The sequence below is a fragment of the Anguilla anguilla genome, chromosome 13 (genome assembly GCF_013347855.1).
Source record: "Anguilla anguilla isolate fAngAng1 chromosome 13, fAngAng1.pri, whole genome shotgun sequence".
Taxonomy (NCBI): domain Eukaryota; kingdom Metazoa; phylum Chordata; class Actinopteri; order Anguilliformes; family Anguillidae; genus Anguilla; species Anguilla anguilla.
In genome coordinates this window covers 11705936-11724034 of record NC_049213.1, presented here as the reverse complement: position 1 = coordinate 11724034, position 18099 = coordinate 11705936, and the positions used below count along the sequence as shown (strand labels likewise).

At 44.2% G+C, this 18099-nt stretch overlaps 1 protein-coding gene across 2 annotated transcripts; it reads left to right on the top strand.

Moving 5' to 3' along the window:
* The first annotated feature begins 2074 nt into the window (after window positions 1-2074).
* On the top strand, window positions 2075-16860 carry LOC118211770 (nuclear receptor subfamily 4 group A member 1-like). 2 transcript variants are annotated; one of them, XM_035389209.1, is made up of 7 exons: window positions 2075-2465; window positions 10176-10969; window positions 11318-11447; window positions 12112-12275; window positions 12422-12624; window positions 13415-13593; window positions 13994-16860. In XM_035389209.1, exons 1-7 carry the CDS (start codon window positions 2426-2428, stop codon window positions 14248-14250), a joined length of 1767 nt encoding a protein of 588 aa, XP_035245100.1. In that variant the 5' UTR covers window positions 2075-2425; the 3' UTR covers window positions 14251-16860. The 2 variants fall into 2 exon arrangements, with proteins under 2 accessions (XP_035245100.1, XP_035245101.1); XM_035389210.1 differs by lacking the exon at window positions 2075-2465 and adding an exon at window positions 6952-7099.
* Window positions 16861-18099: the final 1239 nt, after the last annotated feature.

The window sequence follows — 18099 nt, the reverse complement described above, 5'->3', positions numbered from 1 at the left end:
ATGGTGTCAACAGGGACACAAACAAGGAATGTTATACATTAACACATCAAAGAAAAGTTTTTTCTGGTCCCCACATACATTATCACGTGCATAGCCTCCAGACATCTGGACGAATTTGGCCACCATACATGAGCCCGTTAGCCGTGTAGCGTGATAAGTGGCCGGTGGCTTTGAGAAAGTTCTGGAATTCCTGTCGCGGGGTTGAGTCTCCGCTATCCTTTTCAAGTTTCACTCTCCCCGCTCAAAGGAAAACAGGCAAATGCACTGGAGTCCAGTTACTTCAAAATAGCTCCGAAGTGCTAATTTACGGACGGGGGAGTGGCTGTGGTCGCAACGTGCGAAAATGACTCTAAACTAGACCTCGATGTCGAGCCATCTGCTGCTGGCGATGACCGCGGCGACGATGACGACACCGATCGTGAGTCTCCCGATGATGTGATCCTTCCAGCAGAGGATCTCGGAGTAGCCTACCTCAGCGAGGGGGGGGGGTGTGGAGCCAATGGTGAGCTTGGTCTGTTGAGTCTCATTACCTGTGCTTGGTTCTGCTCATGCCTGCAGTGCCTTCCCATCCCCATCCAAAAACAGCAGGCAGGGCCATTACATGAAAACAGGTCAGAACAGAAACAAGATGGAGTGTAGCCTCACAGCACGACGGGAGCCAGCCCAACCCAATGAGACAAATGGCTGCTTAAGGCCTCATGACCACCAGGAGGCCCCCTAATTAACCCAAAACATAGTCGATACATCATTTATAATATTGGGTTGGGGAGGCCCCCATATCAAATCCTGATTTGGCCTCTGAAAGAGTAGGGCAGTTTTATATTTTATATTAAATCTGATGCTCACTTATTGTTTTCCTGTGCTTCATTTTGGTCAAATATATTCCAAATATACAACCTGTTCTTCTAGGTTGGTGTGCCCTTTTCCTACTTTGAGCACTTTCCCCTCAATTGGTCTCAGCACAGCCCAGATAAGCAGGACCTCATTCTGCCCTGTGACAGACGGACAGAAGCCATTTTTAAAAAGCACAACCTCACAGGGTCAGGTTGGACATGCTAACCACTGAAACCAGAAAACTGAAACCAGCCCAGCCAAATAAAGGCAGGCTGGGATTGGCTGAGACCTAACCTGTAATGTATCATCGTTGGACCGTGACCGACAGAAATATGCCAATATGTCTGCTGGTGGCACTTTGCTGAAAAATATGCTGTCCTGCGTGCCGTGACGTGTGCATAGACAGAAAAGACTAAAGATTTGTGTCAATAATCAATCGGGCTCATATATTGATATATAGTAAAACCTAACCGGACATGTTAGAAATCCCGCATGAACTGATATTATCGGTCGTTAGACGTCAGGTCAGCCTCGCAAAGACGAAATATTTTTTTCGTGATTTTAAATTTAAAAAAAAAAAAAAAAAGTTAAAAAAATAATTTAAGTGTCCGACAATACAGAACTTTTTATTTTGATTAAGACCGCAAAAGTTCTAACAGGTCTCAACGAAGTGAAATTCTTAGTGCTGCCAGCCATTCGATGTAGGCTACGCAGTCTCCATGCGCATGCGACATGAACGCTAGAGCTTGAGAGCTACGATTTCCGGGTTTCAGTAGGTTTTTAGTAACACAGTTCTTTGGGTTTCAGGGATATGGCGTTTATCTGCTTCTTCGGATTCGGGAATAACATGATGTCAGAAAATAACTTGCCGCTGTATTGCGGCACGATTATACTCACCTAATGAGTATAAGCGAAGGAATGCAGAAAAATAAAATAAAATAAAAATAAAAAATTGACATGCACTTCCGCGAATCTGAAGAAAGTCAAAGAAAATGTCCATATTTGGCTCGCCAGGATGTTAAACTTATTAATTTATTTATGTAATAATTTGATGTACAAGGCATAATAGTCAGCATATTGTCTACTACACAGTAGCCGAACACAATACGTTGTTTTCACCGAGCAGCTATTTTTAGGAACTCCCTTTCTCTTTTTGTTCTCACAGACCTCCCCACAGCTCGGGCTTGTGTCACAGCCAGCCAGGGATTCCACTACGTCAATGAGAACCTTGATTTACGTCATCCGATAGACTCGCCCCGTTGTTCTGAGCGAGACAAGCATCTTAGGGTTTCTGGCGAAGGGAAAGCTCTTGCGTTGCACAATAGAAAAAAAGTAACCAAACTGGAAAAACGGCGGGCATATATCATATTACGCGGGGAGTCACGAAGAAGAAAACCCTTCACTGTTTTGTGGTTCGACTGGTTTTCCTTTTTCATATCAGCATGGCCTCTACAATGAAAGAGACGAATAAAAGACACGGGCGCTGTTCCAGATCTGCAGGCGTCCGTAAGCGGAGTATGAGATGGAAAAGAAGACATGCTGCGATAGGACACGGATGAACGGATGAACAGATGGACTCCCGAATGGCTACATGTATCACTGCACTGGCTACAGTATTGCTGTTCATTCAGGCAAGTTAAGGCGTATCTATCACATTTTTATTTAAAGAGTGAGGAACATTCTATAGTTATTTACGCATCACGCATTTCATTTGCGAAGAATACTAATGGTATAACTCAAAGTAATGCCTTTGAGCATCTCGGTTCCATCTCATTCACAGGGACGTCTGCTGGCTCTGATAACTGAGTGGAAAAGGACTAGAGGCATATGACATCTAAAATTGGAGGCATCATGTAGGAGAAGAGACCCGAACGTCTGTTTGGCCATTTGTCACCTTAAATCAATAAGTTTGGAAGATCCACGGCAATTCTACCGATTTATATAAAGCATTATATAGAGATTGTATATGGGTATTTCATTGTATGAGCAGGATGGGTACCCAATCAGTGTCTGTGTATACAACACACACACACACACACACCTAGGGTGTAATACACACGGCAGCGTGTTTAAAACTTCTTTCCTTAATTCATATTTCAGTCGTGTCTCCAGCCAGTCTGTGAGATGCAAACCTGCGCTTAGCCTTCCATTCAACCTCAATTGAAAAGGAGTTAAAGAATCGATCCTTTAAAGCTGAAACGGCATCCAGTTCAGCGTTGTGGGGAGGCCGTCGGTCTGACCTGGCTGAACGGGTGACATAAGCATCCGCAGTTTGTGTATGTGGGCGTGTGCGTGTTGACTCACTGAGGGTTCCTTAGCTGTCATCTCCAGACCAGTGCGTGGCTGCAGCACAGGATATAACGTAAGGGTTGAGTGGGCCAGCGTGATAGACGAGACAGCCCTACAGACATCAGACGTGTGGTGTTAACTGCGTATGGAGCTTCCGCCTCAACCTACGGGGGTGGAGGGGGGGAACCCAACCCACTGAGGTGTATTTCCTGTGATGAGACCCAGTTGTTTAAAACCAGTGGGTTGGGTTTCATTGGGTCAGTAATGGTCCCATATCTGCTCTGGTAAAAGCAGTCAACTGGAAAAAAGAAGAAAAAAAAAAGGTGTGGTAAAGTACCCGTCTGGCAGAAGGAACCGTGGGTAAAACAACTGCCTACGAAAAGGGGTGTGACTAAAACACCCACATAGGAAAAAATGTGCGTGAGAGACATAGAATTTAAATTGAGGCAGATGCCCAAAACGCACTTTGAGGAAGGCGTCCACCCCCTCCGCCTCAGTCCCCCACCCTGTTTATTTTCCTTGATCTAAAGCTGACCTCTCCCTCAGGAATCTCAAGTTTCTGTCCAGTGAAGTTATCATATGCTCAGCTTAAAATATACCCGTTTGCATGTGCAGAAAATACATTAGTGTATTTATGTTTACACACTACCAAACAGACAAAAAACACCAAAGCAGAAAGTGTATTTTGGTAGTTCATAGATTTGCCTCAGTGAGCTATTAGACTTAACATGCTGTAATATGCCCACAGACTCAGAGGGCCTGGAGGATAGGTGAGGACAGGCTGTATGCATTGTGGGAATCACCAGTCCCTTCTCCGTAGACAGCTCACGCACTGCTAGCACTGGAAAACCCCCAGCAGGGGCGGCACCAGCGATTTTTCGGCCCCATGAAAAGATCTCATGTCGGGCCTCGCCACCCCAGAAAATCCCATGCTCTAATATTTTTTGAGGGCCCCTGTCCGTCAGGGCCCTTGGAATCATCCAGACTTCCCCCTCCCTTGTGGCACCCCTGGCACCCAGCACAGTCCCTCACTCACAGAGGTGTTTGGAGAGAGAAGGATTGTACCAAACAGGAGAGCAGCTGACGCAACGGCCTTTTGCTGGGGTTTAGGTGACTGTTAAATAACACATATGCTGCTAATGTATGTCACATATTTAATATTATAGTCAATTAACAGTGATATGTCCCAAATACATCATTCGTCTAGCACGTATACTGCATACGTCACATAAAAATAGCACAGACTGTAGAAACTATGCATTTTCCGTTTGCTAAACGATGCAGGACTCACCATAGGAGATACTTTATTTGACGTCTTTGGTTATTGTGCAATAACCCTATTATGTAATGAAATGACACGGCTGCACTGTGCATGCTCACACTGCTGCTGATGAATGCTAGGCTAAGCTACAGTGTGCTGCTCGGCAGAGAGGAGATGTTGGGTACTCCTATACATGCAGTGGCTGGAGCAGGTCTGGGTTTAGTCTCAGTTATGGACACACTTCTGGGACCCACCCAAGCACATAATATTGTGCGACCCAAAGGAAAATGTCACAGTTGCTTAGATTTTATTCCAAGGCTGAAAACAAACTGATTTTCACTTTGAGCTACCAGTAAAAACCAGGAAACCATACAAAATTTAAAGTATGGGAATCTAATAGACTGTCCATGGGCGTGTTTTTTTGTACCATTTACTTAGATGCAATTCTCATGGAGTTTTTTTCTCCCTCTTGAAAGTGCTTTGAATTACAAAGCTACTGTTTCCTCTGGCACGCAGGTGGGTCAGACCAGTGCACAGATCATAACAGGGCCCACAGGGTGGATGTGCGCAGTCGTTTGCAAAGCTTTCCACTAGATTTCCTGTGTACGCCACCAGATGTGCAAATATTGACACCATAATATATTTTACGTTGGACTGACGAATGAGTCAGTAAGTCAAATAACGGAATAGAGATTTGAATAACCTCTTTCACTCAGCACATCTCTGGCCAGGATGTAGCTGAGTGTCTGTGCGCTATGCAAAAGCCCAAATACTTTCCATAGATAACATGACTGGCACCCTCACAGCGTTAGGGGGTACACCATTTGCATTACTTTGTATCCCATTTAACTTTTCATCTTTTTTTGCTTCATTACGAAAACAATAATGAATTAATTTCAATTGATGAATTAATAATTTTTTGGAGCCTATCTAAAACATAGGTTCCATGAAATAGAGGGACATTTTGAAACCATGTTAAAGCGTGCCTGTTTGCTGACATTCATTCCTGTTGAACTGAAATGTCCTTTCTCACAGAGGTACTGCCTGTTTCTTCCTCACAAATAAATGCTAAAATTTAGTTTTCCTGTTTTCAGTGATGTTTATGCCAGCCACTCAAATTTCAAATAGCCTGCAGTGTGTATTTCAATATTTGCATAACTCATTCATGCTTAGAGTGAAAGTTCTAGCTTTATGGCTGAGGGAGTTAAAACTGGTAAATAGGGCCTACTCATTCAAACAAATACGTGACTGACTTTATTATTCATAAAGCTGTAGCTACTATACACATGAGTATAGTGCACTTTGCTAAGAAAGACGATCTTGCTATTAAGCTAACAAGCAGATTACTTTGTAATGATAAATTAACTGCTTTAAATGTTGATATCAAAAGAACAGTTATAATCATCGCAATTATATATGTAGTAATGTGCACCGTTATATTTTAAGTGAATCCGTACATCATTAATATAGAGAAATCATCTGTATTTTATCGGATTGTATTGTGTAGGCTACATACGCAACACACGTGCACGTATGTTCAGCGCTGCACTTGTAGTCTACAGCCTTGTCTGGACGTGTGCACATGCAGTACTCACATTTGAGTGTGGAAAGTTATTATTACAATAAACTAGAAGTTCATATACAGTAAAATGTCCAGTGTTATTTCAGCTCTAACCAGATAACATTTGGTCCAACATTCCAGAGTGGGCACAAATGTTATCTGTCATGAGTTGAATTAATGTTGTTAGAAGTGAATGAACACTGCACGTTTACAAATATTGTTGTCCAGTATGACAGTTGGGTTTATTTAAACCAGGCCCATCTACAGCAAACTGGTACTGTAGGGTAAGTACATAAATGTGTCACACTTTAGCTATACACTTGAACAAAGGATGTACAACAGTTGTGTATTGTATTTATACTTTAAAAACACGCACGTTATGATGTGAATTGTCTGTTTTTATTAATTTTCTACTTAACTCTGTTCGTTTTTAGAATGGAACAGTTGTGAAATCTTCAATAATTTTAGTACAAAGAAACATAATTTTAGTAGCAACTAAAGATCACAACCAGCATTTAAGGCGAAATTACTGATTTTTGTTCTGGGTAGTTGCTCAAATCTGTACAAGAACGTAAATTGTCTCGTCAGACCTGCAATGTATTTATTTTTCTTAAAATGCTGCGTTTAAACACACCTCAACGTCAATGAACAGCTCTTAGCAAACTAACTATTGCAACAACGTTATTTGAGGAATCCTCATCTTGTCTTCATTTGACAGTTCACATTTTTTCATCGCTTTTAGCTATTTATGTCATCATTCTGCATCTATTTTTAGGCCATTCCAGGCTGTAATAGCACCGCGCGTGTAGCCTTGTAGTTCATACAGCTAATTTTAGATCAGACACACCGCATGGTGTTTGCGTCAATGGAATCCCGTGTGTGCGTCAGCCTCGAGGACGTCTGCCTGCGAGGGGCGCCATTGGTCCATAGCCGGGAAGTTCTCCGCCCCATTACCATCTATGGAGAGTGGCTCTTCATGCGGCTTTTACCTCCTGACGTAACGGCACAGTAAATTGTATAAATTGCGCTGATCGAGGCAGCAGGCTACCACAGACGTTCATAACGATGGGAGAGAGATAGAGAAGCACTTTCTTATCATTTGGAATACAGACACATTGCTTGAAATCCTTATTAAACAGAGGATATAAAAGCAGGTAGGTTAATGCACTTTGTTGTGTATGTTACAGTTTTCAGTGCGTTATTATTAGGCTATTTGTATGGACCCTGTATGACATTGCGAACGGAGGGGGTGTGTCAGTAACAAGGGGGAATAAGCTTTAACAGGCAGAAGTTAAAATCTGAGTTTAACAATTTTGTTATTTAATAAACGTCATCTGTATTTTATTTTTCTCTCTCGCTGCTCTTTACGTGTCACGAGGCTGCCGTTAAAAATAAATATTTTAAACTTGAAAACTATGGCTATAATATTCCAGCTATAGTTCTGTAAAATTCATTGTCGTAGTTTTAAAAAAATGTTTTTGCTTCACTTCTTATGTCTTATAATAAAATTGAAGTAGGAAAAAATACTGACAATTTGTTCAGAGGTATTTGAGACCTGTGCACCTGCTAAACCCAATGTATTCACGCGTGACGATATGACATATTTCCCAATTCGACTTTAAAGTGAGTTTGCAAACTCAAAAAAAGAAAAAAAAAGATATGCAAATACAGCTGTTCGGGAAAGTCGATAATCTGATGTGCTTTACCTAATTTTAGTAGCGATTACAAGTGCAATGGTCTCGTGGGCGCAATATCTGATACAGTTCTATACAAGTCTTCTCATTGATACTGACTGGCGTGGAAAGCAAGCATAAGGGACGTCTTTATTATGGTTTTTGTTTTCATTTCAGATCTTTTAGCTGTTTAGTCTCAAAATCGGAATTATCTTCATAATACCCCACAAACTAATCGACTCACTGAACATTTACTACAAAAAACATTGCTTTATTTTTGTTGTTGTCGTTGCTGCTGTGGTGCTACTTTTGTTTACTGTCCTGCTGGTGCTTTTTGCTGTTTGCTTGTTAGTTAAACATGGAAATTACTTTGTCAAAATGTGTCATTTGGCCTTGATCAGGGCTTGATCAGGTCTGTGAAGCACCGTTTTAGTTTAAATGCGATTACAGGCTCTAGGAGACGAAACTGCAGAATTGTGCCTTTAATGTCATTTGTCTTTAGTCTACATGTGCACGCAATTGCCTGTTTGTATGTACCCTTTGGAGAAAACAAATCACGGCGTTTTCTGTTGGCGCCTTTTCATTGGCCAAGGTTGTGTCTTGGTTAGTTAGTGTGCAACTGGTGTGTGGTTACTATCACCAAACTGAGCACTGAAAGAGACACGGAGAACGCCCACACGCAATGTTAAGGGAACCAACTGAAAACCTGGAAACGGTACAGGTCTGAACAATGAGGAAACAGGAGTGAAAGTCTTCTTGGCGTGGACAGTCTCACTGGCGTGGGTGTTCATTTCTTGTCAGATTGGCCAACAATGTTTGAAAACACTATGCTGTTGCTTCAACATTTTTGTTAAGTTCTGAAGTTTGAAAATAATTCTTATACTAGGCTACCATAGGTACTGGAGAAGTTGTCAGCTTTGGTGCATCTTAATAGCTCCAACTGTCAGAAGCGGAGAGATCAGCAGATTTTAAAAAGCTCTATTGTACGAGAGCAGCATATAAAGCTTCATTCATGGAGGCCTAAAAATAAGTAGTGGTTCTCAGAGTTTTGTTAAACATTGAGGACATTTTGTTCTCCATCTTGAGGGCTAGTATTGCGAGTCACATGGAGTTGCATCAAGTTTTTTCTCATTGGGAATCTGGTGGTCATTTTGTGACAGCTGTCAGCTTGTCGTATTCAGATTCATGTGCAAAAATACTTGCTCATTTTAGCAACCAAGTGAAATTGAATGTGAAAACATGAACAGGGCAATGGAGAAGTTGAAAAATATTTTTTTTCCCAAAATAAATATGTAATATTTAAAATTATTGGCAATTTTTTATGTAAAAAGCTTATGTGTCCGTTATCACTATTGTAAAACAAAGAAATGTTTAATTGAATGAATAATGCAATTAATACACATTTGAAAGACCTGGACCGTAGGAAATCCCATGTACAAAACCATTTTTCAGTATACTAGACAAAAACGTTTGTAGATCTCACTGATGAACCTGTTGCGCCTGTCCTCTTTAGTACAATCTAAGTATGACAAAAATCAGATTTTTCTGAATCTGATCTGTTTAAATAAAAAATAAACACTTTTCTGATGTTGCAATTGGCTTTGACCTGAGACAGCAGCACCTATCCTCTCCCCTGCTACCATCACACACATACATACACACACACACACGCATGCACACACTCACACGTACATACACACGCAGGCATGCCTGCACACACATATATATATATATACACAGACACACACACACACATGTTCACTTTGTTTGGTGTTCAGCCAATTCATGAACTTCAGCTTGTTAGGCTTCTTAGACCTGTCAGCCCTGCAGGAGGTGTGTAGTGTGTTTATACGTGTGGGGTGTTTGACGCTTTATACACCAGTAATGCAATATCCTGTGGCAAGACTATCCTCCAGCCGGTGGCCAACTTCATAATCTTTCTCAGAATCTCTGAGGGAAAAAAGGCAACCCTGTCTGTTAGCCATAGTGGATGGGAGGGGGATGGGTTCCACCAGTACCTTAGGAGAGACTGGAGGGTGTTACAGGTGCCCCCCGTCCCCCGACGCGTTGGGATTCCTGGTGGTGCAGAGCAGTTTGACGATTTGGGCGGGGCTGGCGCATTGTCCCTGGAGCTGCTGTTTACGGCTGCAGGCTGTCCCGGTTCTCCCACCCACGTTGAAATCCGGAGCATGCCAGGGGAACACCTCCCCCTTGAGGGCAGCCTGGCCTTCGTTTAGCTGCAGAATTGTATCTGTCATGTCAGTCCTTGGGGACTACCCTACCCTAATGTTTGACTTTAAAAACAACAAAAAAAATTTGGTCATGCTCCTATTTTCAGTAACCAATTTCTCAATGAGTGCAAGTTTGCAAGTTTAAGGGACTAGTTTTATTTTATGACACCTGTCACGTCTCATTTATCTAAGGTGCTCCATCCACCCCGTGTTGCTTTGGAGGTAGCATCCCTAGGTCGTGCACCAGTCCTACATTAGTTGTTCTCTGGTTCCCTTCTCGAGCTGTGAATTCTGAAAGGCGCGAATGCTTTCCCTTTCTCCCGCAGAAATGCCCTGTGTTCAAACCCAGTATGGAACTCTGCCTTACGAGAACAACCACTACCCCTCTGAGTTCCTGAGCTCCGACCCCACCGCCAAGTTGGTCATGGACGTCAGTGGCCAGCGGGACCAGCTGTCCGCCCCCTCCCTGCCCAGCATCAACACCCTGGTGGGCGGGTACGCCGGCGAGTTCGACGCCTACTCCTGCCAGATCACCGCGTCCGCCGCCCCCGCCCCCGCCGGCTCGGGCCAGCAGTCGCCCTTCAAGCTGGACGACTTCCAGGTGTACGGCTGCTACCCCGGCACCTTCGCCCTCAGCTACCTGGACGAGACGCTGTCCTCCTGCGGCTCCGACTACTACGGCAGCCCCGTGTCCGTCTCCTCGCCCTCCACGCCCGGCTTCCAGGTCCAGCCCGTGTCCTCCTGGGAGCCCCCCTTCAGCCCCTTCTCGCCCGGCCCCGGGTGCTGGCTGGCCGAAAAGTCGGCCCTGCCCCAGCAGCCCTCGTTCTTCACGTTCAGCCCCCCGTCGGATCAGCAGTCCCCCCTGGCGTCCCAGCAGCCCCAGGGGTCCGAGCAGGAGCCCTTCGGCCCGGCTCAGCACCACTCCTCTCCCTTGCACTTCACGCCCCTCGCCCTCGATCAGGGGTGCTTGGACAGTCCCGTGCTGGCCGAGGGGCCCATGTCGTCCCCCAAGGCCCGGAGCCCCGGGGCCAACGAGGGCCGCTGCGCCGTGTGCGGGGACAACGCCTCCTGCCAGCACTACGGCGTGCGCACCTGCGAGGGATGCAAAGGGTTTTTCAAGGTCAGCCTCGGTTCCTCCTCAGTTTGAGGTCTCTCTGTTCACAATGGATTCATTGTACTTGTGTACTTGTTTGGCTGTGTTAAGGCAGCGTTTTTATAGATGCAGTGTTTCAGACTAAACTAACAGTAAAAGGGTTAATTAAGTATATGTATGTCATCTATATAGTATGTATGTGTGCGTGTGTGTTTGTATATGTTGCGCGCGTGTGTGTGTGTGAGTGTGCACGTGTGTGTGTGTGATAGGGACCAAGAGAATCAGAGGTCTGAACTTTCCCTGTTCTCCTCTGGTCCAGTCTGTGTGAAATACCCACTGCCACACTTGCTGAACTACGCCTTTTGTGTCCTGCAGAGAACTGTACAGAAAAATGCTAAATACGTGTGCCTAGCCAACAAAGACTGCCCAGTGGACAAACGGCGGAGGAACCGTTGCCAGTTCTGCCGTTTCCAGAAGTGCCTGGCCGTTGGGATGGTGAAAGAAGGTATGGCTGCATCAGCCAGAGTTGGCATGTTCCCTTGCTTTAAGGCTCAGGTTGTGTTTAAGTAATCAGTAAAAGAGCCATATTAGGCTATTATATATTATTGGAACTTGAAGTATGAGTCATCAAGTTCAATGACACACCTACACTTTCAGTTCCCTTTATTGAGTCCAAGTGAGGGCGGGGAGTGTAGCCTCACACTCAGCCCTGTGCCAGAAGAGGACTGCAGGGGGCTAAGGGTACTTCAGTTAGACTTGGGTGACATTGTGAGAAGTTGTGAAGCAGAGTCACCGTTTCTTTTTTGATTGGTTGCAGTCATGTAACCACCAGAAGTGAAAACAAACAGCTAAATTCACGCTAGGCTAGTTAATTTGTTTGAAATACAAATGCTATGAAGTAATGTTCTCATTGCACTGCTAGATTAGTTTAGCTAGTTAGTTTAGAATTTTGTCTCAAAAATTTTGTCAGTGAGCATGTTCTTGCGACAGGGGTTTGACAGCTCAGTTTCTCTGTCAGAGTTATTAGTTTGCAAAAGACAGTGGAAAAACACCAGGGCTTCCAAAGATGGGGCTGGAGTAAATTGCCACCCCTCCTCATCCAGTAGAAAGGTCTCACTCTTGGTCTAACGCTCTTGCTCTGCTCCTTTTCCCTCTTTGTTCCTTCTCAGTTGTTCGGACGGACAGCCTGAAAGGTCGCAGGGGTCGCTTGCCCTCCAAGCCGAAGAACGTGCAGGACTCGGCGTCCGCCACGCCTCCGGTCAATATCATCGCCTCCCTGGTCAGGGCACACATCGACTCCAACCCTTCACTGGGGAAGCTGGACTACTCCAAGGTGAGGGTTCGGGTTTGATCATGGCAGGCCATCTGTGCCCACTGCAGAGTACTCCATAGGTGTCATTGTCTGGAAGAATGGAAGCAGAATGGAAGAGGTAATGTGACTGGCTCATTCACCCGCCTGGCTCTTGCTTCTTCCCCCAGTACCAGGAAACGGTGGCCAGCCTATCAGAGAAGGAAGACGCCAGCGATATCCAGCAGTTCTACGATCTCCTGACCAGCACCATGGACGTGATCCGCAAGTGGGCCGAGACCATCCCCGGATTCACTGACTTCTGCCTGGAGGACCAAGAGCTGCTCCTGGAGTCTGCCTTTGTGGAGCTGTTTATCCTCCGGCTTGCATATAGGTATGGGAGCTCTTTATCCTTTGGCTAGCATATAGCGATGGGACCTCTTTATCCTTTGGCTTGCATATAGGTATGTGGAGCTGTTTATACTTCGGCTAGCATATAGGTATGGGAGCAGTTTATCCTTTGGCTAGCATATGGGTATGGGAGCTCTTTATCCTCTGGCTAGCGCATAGGTATGGAAGCGGTTTATCCTTTCGCTAGCATATGGGTATGGGAGCTCTTTATCCTCTGGCTAGCATATAGGTATTTTAGCTGTTTGTCCTCTGGCTAGAATATAGGTATGGGAGCTGTTTATGCCTTCAGTACAGTATAGATCAGTGGTCTTCAACCCTGGTCCTGGAGAGCTACAGGATCTGCTGGTATTCATAGTGACTGCACTTCATGAATCAATTAGAGCAGTTGATTACACAGTTAACTCAACTCACCTGGTGTCTTTGGTCACAATTGTGTGCTGATTTTAAGGTGAAAACAAAAATCAGCAGACCCTGTAGCTCTCCAGGACCAGGGTTGGAGACCACTGGTATAGATATTGCCTAGGCTTCTACTCATTGCAGTGAAGTATCCATCTTGTCCTTATTGAATCATTTGATTATTAAAAATGGTTGGAGTGAAGTCAGGATGAAGTCTGTATTCCAGAGGCATTCAAAGAAACAAAGAATGTAATATTTACATCCCTCTTCCAGCTATTAGACAGTTTGTAAAAAACTTCACATTTTGAAGGTGGCATCTCCCCGGCATTGAAAATGTGATTATTGAAAATTAAATGCTGTGTGTTTGTTGTGTGTAGGTCCAGCCCTGAGAAGGATAAGCTGATATTCTGCAACGGCGTCGTTCTCCATCGAATGCAGTGCGTGCGTGGCTTTGGCGACTGGATCGACTCCATCATGGACTTCTCGCAGAGCCTGCACCGGATGAACCTGGACGTCTCGTCCTTCTCCTGCCTCGCTGCCCTCGTCATCATCACAGGTAAGCTTACCCGCCGAACAGGACTGCAGGAGAAGCGCACCTCGGCCGGGGAGCAACGAGGGAAATAACATTGTGTATGAAACCATTTTAGCGAAAAGTACCCGCTTGATCGAAAACGATAGATTTTCAATATTACAAAGGCATTCTGAACATGTCGTAGCAGTCTGTTGTTGATGAAGAAATCACGGTCACGGCTGGGCTATTAAGCAGATTGTGATCTCGCAATTTTAAAATAAATTTAAAACAAAACCTATGGCAAGTAAGCACCCTTGAGAACAAAGAAAACATGCTTTTGTTCCTTTTTAAAAAATGGCTTTTAGATATTTTATCTGATGTGCTTAAAAACGTGACGCTCACACAAAGCCCTAATCTATGCGTGCTCGCCATCTCCGCCCCTCAGACCGCCACGGCCTGAAGGAGCCGAAGCGGGTGGAGGAGTTCCAGAGCCGGCTGATCGCCTGCCTCAAAGACCACGTCACCAGCAGCGGTGGCGACTCCGGCCGGCCCAACTACCTGTCCCGCCTCCTGGGGAAGCTTCCGGAGCTGCGGACACTGTGCACCCAGGGCCTGCAGCGCATCTTCTACCTGAAGCTGGAGGACCTGGTGCCCCCTCCCCCCATTGTGGATAAAATCTTCATGGACACCCTACCTTTCTGAGGGAAAGGATACGAGACAAAGGATACAGTTGTCTGAACGGTCCGGTGGAGGACAGGGGAAAAGCGGAATCCTGTTTCTGTGGCCTTGGGGATTGCTGGGACATTGCGTTTTGAAGGGCGGAGCTTCCCCCCCCCCCCCCCCCCCCCAACCCCTTGCAGTGCACTGGCTGACTGGCATCCAGCTATCGCTAAGTGACTCGCGAAAGACATTTGAAACAATTTTTACTTAAAGATTAACATGAACTTGCTGCCAGCCACAGTGAAAGAAAGAACTGGACATTGATATTTCTTTTCTGTTGTCTGTGGATTACATGCAGTGGTACAAACGGGGACGCGAAAAAACGACAGTGAACACTTTCGTATAATCGGTTTTGTACGTGTGTTACATCATGGCATGGTGGCAGGGGCATAAACCGTTCACGCACGTTATAAGAGGGGGCAGGGAGAGGTCGGGCTGGCACACTAGAGCCTCAAGAGTAGGAGAGGACTATATATCCAAATATAACAGCAGTATTAAAGCTCATAGGTTTGACTGCAAAAGGGGTTCCACTGCCCCAGCGCAGTGCAAACAAACTATCGCAAGCCGACGGTTCAGGTGATTTGAGACTCATCCAGAGAATCAGTAAAGTTAAGTCTCTTCGTTTTGGCTGCAGCCCAGAGATCAGTCCCACGTTTCAATGGCAGATATGATCTGGAGCGCTGCTCATCCTGGCTCTGAAATATCAAACGATGCTTGCAGAGCAATTTATATATCGATACCAGAACTTACATCAGGAAAGGCCTTGGACCAAAAGAAGCCCAAAGGGGTGATGGGGGGCCCTGGCTTTGTAGGTGAAATATCAGTACACCCCCTAAAGCCTTATATACCACAGTGACGCTAGGGCTGGGCGATATGGCCTAAAAGTTTAGTCACCATATGTTTTTAATTTTGCATGGTAGCGATATATATATCATGGTATATATTTTTTCTCCCAATTTCAACAGAATATGCATTAAAAGGAATACAAGACTCAGGCTAGTGACTGTTCCCTGTAGTTAACTATAACTTATAACTGTTACTAATTAACCATTTTTGCTTTCATGTAAAAGTGTGCACCCACATGTTTTTATTGGCCTATCAATATAGCTGTGTTGCCTGAAGTAACAGCCACAAGCATTAGCAAGCTATGATGCAATTGGTGTGAACAATATCTTTTCCTGGGCTCGACATTAAGGATTTTTTCTTTATTAAATACGAATCTGCCAATCATCGCCATCAAATTATGGATGCATTCTCCTTTGCCTAGGAATTCAGAATTTTGAGGCTAGATGCTTGCAGTTTAACTGACGACAAAACTATTACTGCAACAGTCAGTTAATAATAGTTAGTGCATTCTTTCAATCGCTTTTAGCTTGCTAGCAATAAATAAAGTACACAAGTTGGGTGGGTAGCTACCGCTATTGTTTCAATCTTACTTCATTCAAGAGCTGAGCTTTATTTTATGAGTAAATCTTAAACCAACTGAGACGTTTGTTGCTACAAATTTTGATAAATAATCAAGCTTAGGTTAGTTAGACTTAAATTTGTAAGCAAGTGTCGGTACAAAAATGAATGAATGCTAAAGCTGCAACATTATTTATTGATAAGTTTCTGTAGTGAAAGGACACAGTGGTCGCACTAGCCACTAGAATGCTGTGTCTTTGGACCGAAGGACATTTCGGAAATTTTCTTTGAATCTTGCAATGCTACCAACAACTGTGTAAATGTTGTGTTTAAGAAACAACACAAATGTCAGACCAAAAAATGATTGGCTCAAAGGAACATTGCAATTATTTTGGTGGTTCAAGTCTGGGTCACCGTCCCTTGTAAAAACACACCTCAGAGTATCTATGTTTATAGAACGTAGCATATGTTTTTCCCTGTGTTTTAGGACTTTTTTGTGTAAAAGCAGTAAAAAAAGGTAAACAAAAAAAAAAACTTTGTATTCGACCCAGATAAGATTTACTTAGGATACTGGCCTGATTGGACAGGTGACAAATCAATCAACTGCCTTGAACCAATCTCATAATCCCAGGCCAGCGGGAACTCCTTATTGCCGAGCCCTGTTTTCTGACCAAAATCTTTGCACTCTAATGTTATCATCAAAATCCATTCTTTACCGATATGGACGATATTGCCAAATTCATATCGGGGTGCATATTTCTACCGGTATACCACTTATACCATTTATACCGCTCACTTCTCAGTGAGGCTTTATAATGTGTAGGAGAATTTTGGTGACATCAGTGTCTACTGTTGGGCAGAAATCCTCCCTTGTGCACACCGTCTCCCAGATCGCCTTGGTCTGTTCAAAGTTAAACGGAGTTCGCAAGTCTAGCAACATTGCCACCCCAGGCAAACAATCAGTATATTGTGCCTTAAGAAGAGATCCTTAAACACAGATTCCATATGACTGAAGAGTACGGCAGGCAAAATGTGTGAAATACTAATGACTCAAAATGAAGTAAAAGAAAGAGAGAAATTGGCTGGAGATAGCGCGTGCCCCGATGTTCGTTGGCAGGTTTCTGGGCTTCAAGTGCCATGCAAACTTTGTAAATACTGCACAAAAAACAAACAAACAAACAAAAAAAATATATATATGGGGAAAGCTACTGTTAATGTTGCAAGTGTTGCCTTATAAATACTGTATTCTCCTTGAGAAGAATATGTATTTACATATCTTTTTTTTTTTTAAGTACCTTCAGTGGCTTTTCAAAGTCACACTAAATACGAGCAGCTATGAGCACCTGAGTACAACTTTCTATCAGTCTGTACTTCCTTTTCTAAGTATGAGTATGAATATATGTTTATGAATTTATGTATACTAATGGCAGAAGTACTTTATATTTGTGAAGGTTTTGCCAGTTCTCTGGTTATGTGGTTGTTTTCCTGTGAGTGTATGTGTATATATATATATATATATATATATATATATATATATACATACATACATACATACATACATACATACGTACACACACATACAAACACATTCAGCATAAACATTTAATATTAAAAACATCCAAAAATTGATGCTTGTTTTGTTGCTTTTGTGCCCATCAGTTTTAACATAGATCAGACAACAATAGATCAGTAGTGATGGGGACATCACTACTGAGGGACATGAACACATAGATCAAGCACAGTGGTTTTTATACTTGGGGGTCAGGATTCAAAGAGGCTGTTGCAGGGTGGTCCATGAATGCAGCAAAAAAAATTCATAGCCACCCTAAAACTAGTTATAAATGGATCATTTCCTTTCTCCCACCCCAGGCTATGGCTTCCAAATGGCGCCCTTCCAAAAGTGCACTTTTTGTACAATACCCGGTTGTCTATCTGCAAGAAACACGGTGGTCAAATTTCAGAAACTAAGCCTTACCAAAGGAGAAGGCACTTTAACAAACGAACGCTTGATCGATCACTCAGGGTGCTAACGGTGGAAGAGCCCATTGGTTTCTACTCAACTCATGCTCCCTAAAGCTAAGAGGTCTGGCAAGCTCCTGTAATCCAACCCCCCCCCCCCCTTACCCCCAACCCACCCCACCCCGTGGAAATCAGACCTGACTGAAGTGGTCTCCGAATTTGTTGGCAGGCCAAGTGGAAAGAGGTGGAAAGGGGAGGGCAGAGAGAGAGAGAGAGAGAGAAAAGGTGGATTTGTGTGAAAGCCAGCCCAGCGTCTCACATTGTGACAAAACGCATGGCATGCGACCACCACCAGAATAGGTAATGTGAAACCGGCTTCTCAGGACAGGCTCGGGGCGGGTGACTAGGGGCTGACGGGAGGGGTCAAGGACGAGAGTGACAGCATTCCTCCACACCAGTGCAAGACAC

What these genes read in the sequence shown, in the direction of transcription:
- LOC118211770 (XM_035389209.1), top strand. Translation starts at nt 2,426, where the DNA reads ATGTATCACTGCACTGGCTACAGTATTGCTGTTCATTCAG. An exon ending in ATCCTCCGGCTTGCATATAG is followed by an intron (nt 12,625 to 13,414) that starts GTATGGGAGCTC and finishes TGTTGTGTGTAG; the next exon opens with GTCCAGCCCTGAGAAGGATA. An exon ending in TGCCCTCGTCATCATCACAG is followed by an intron (nt 13,594 to 13,993) that starts GTAAGCTTACCC and finishes TCCGCCCCTCAG; the next exon opens with ACCGCCACGGCCTGAAGGAG.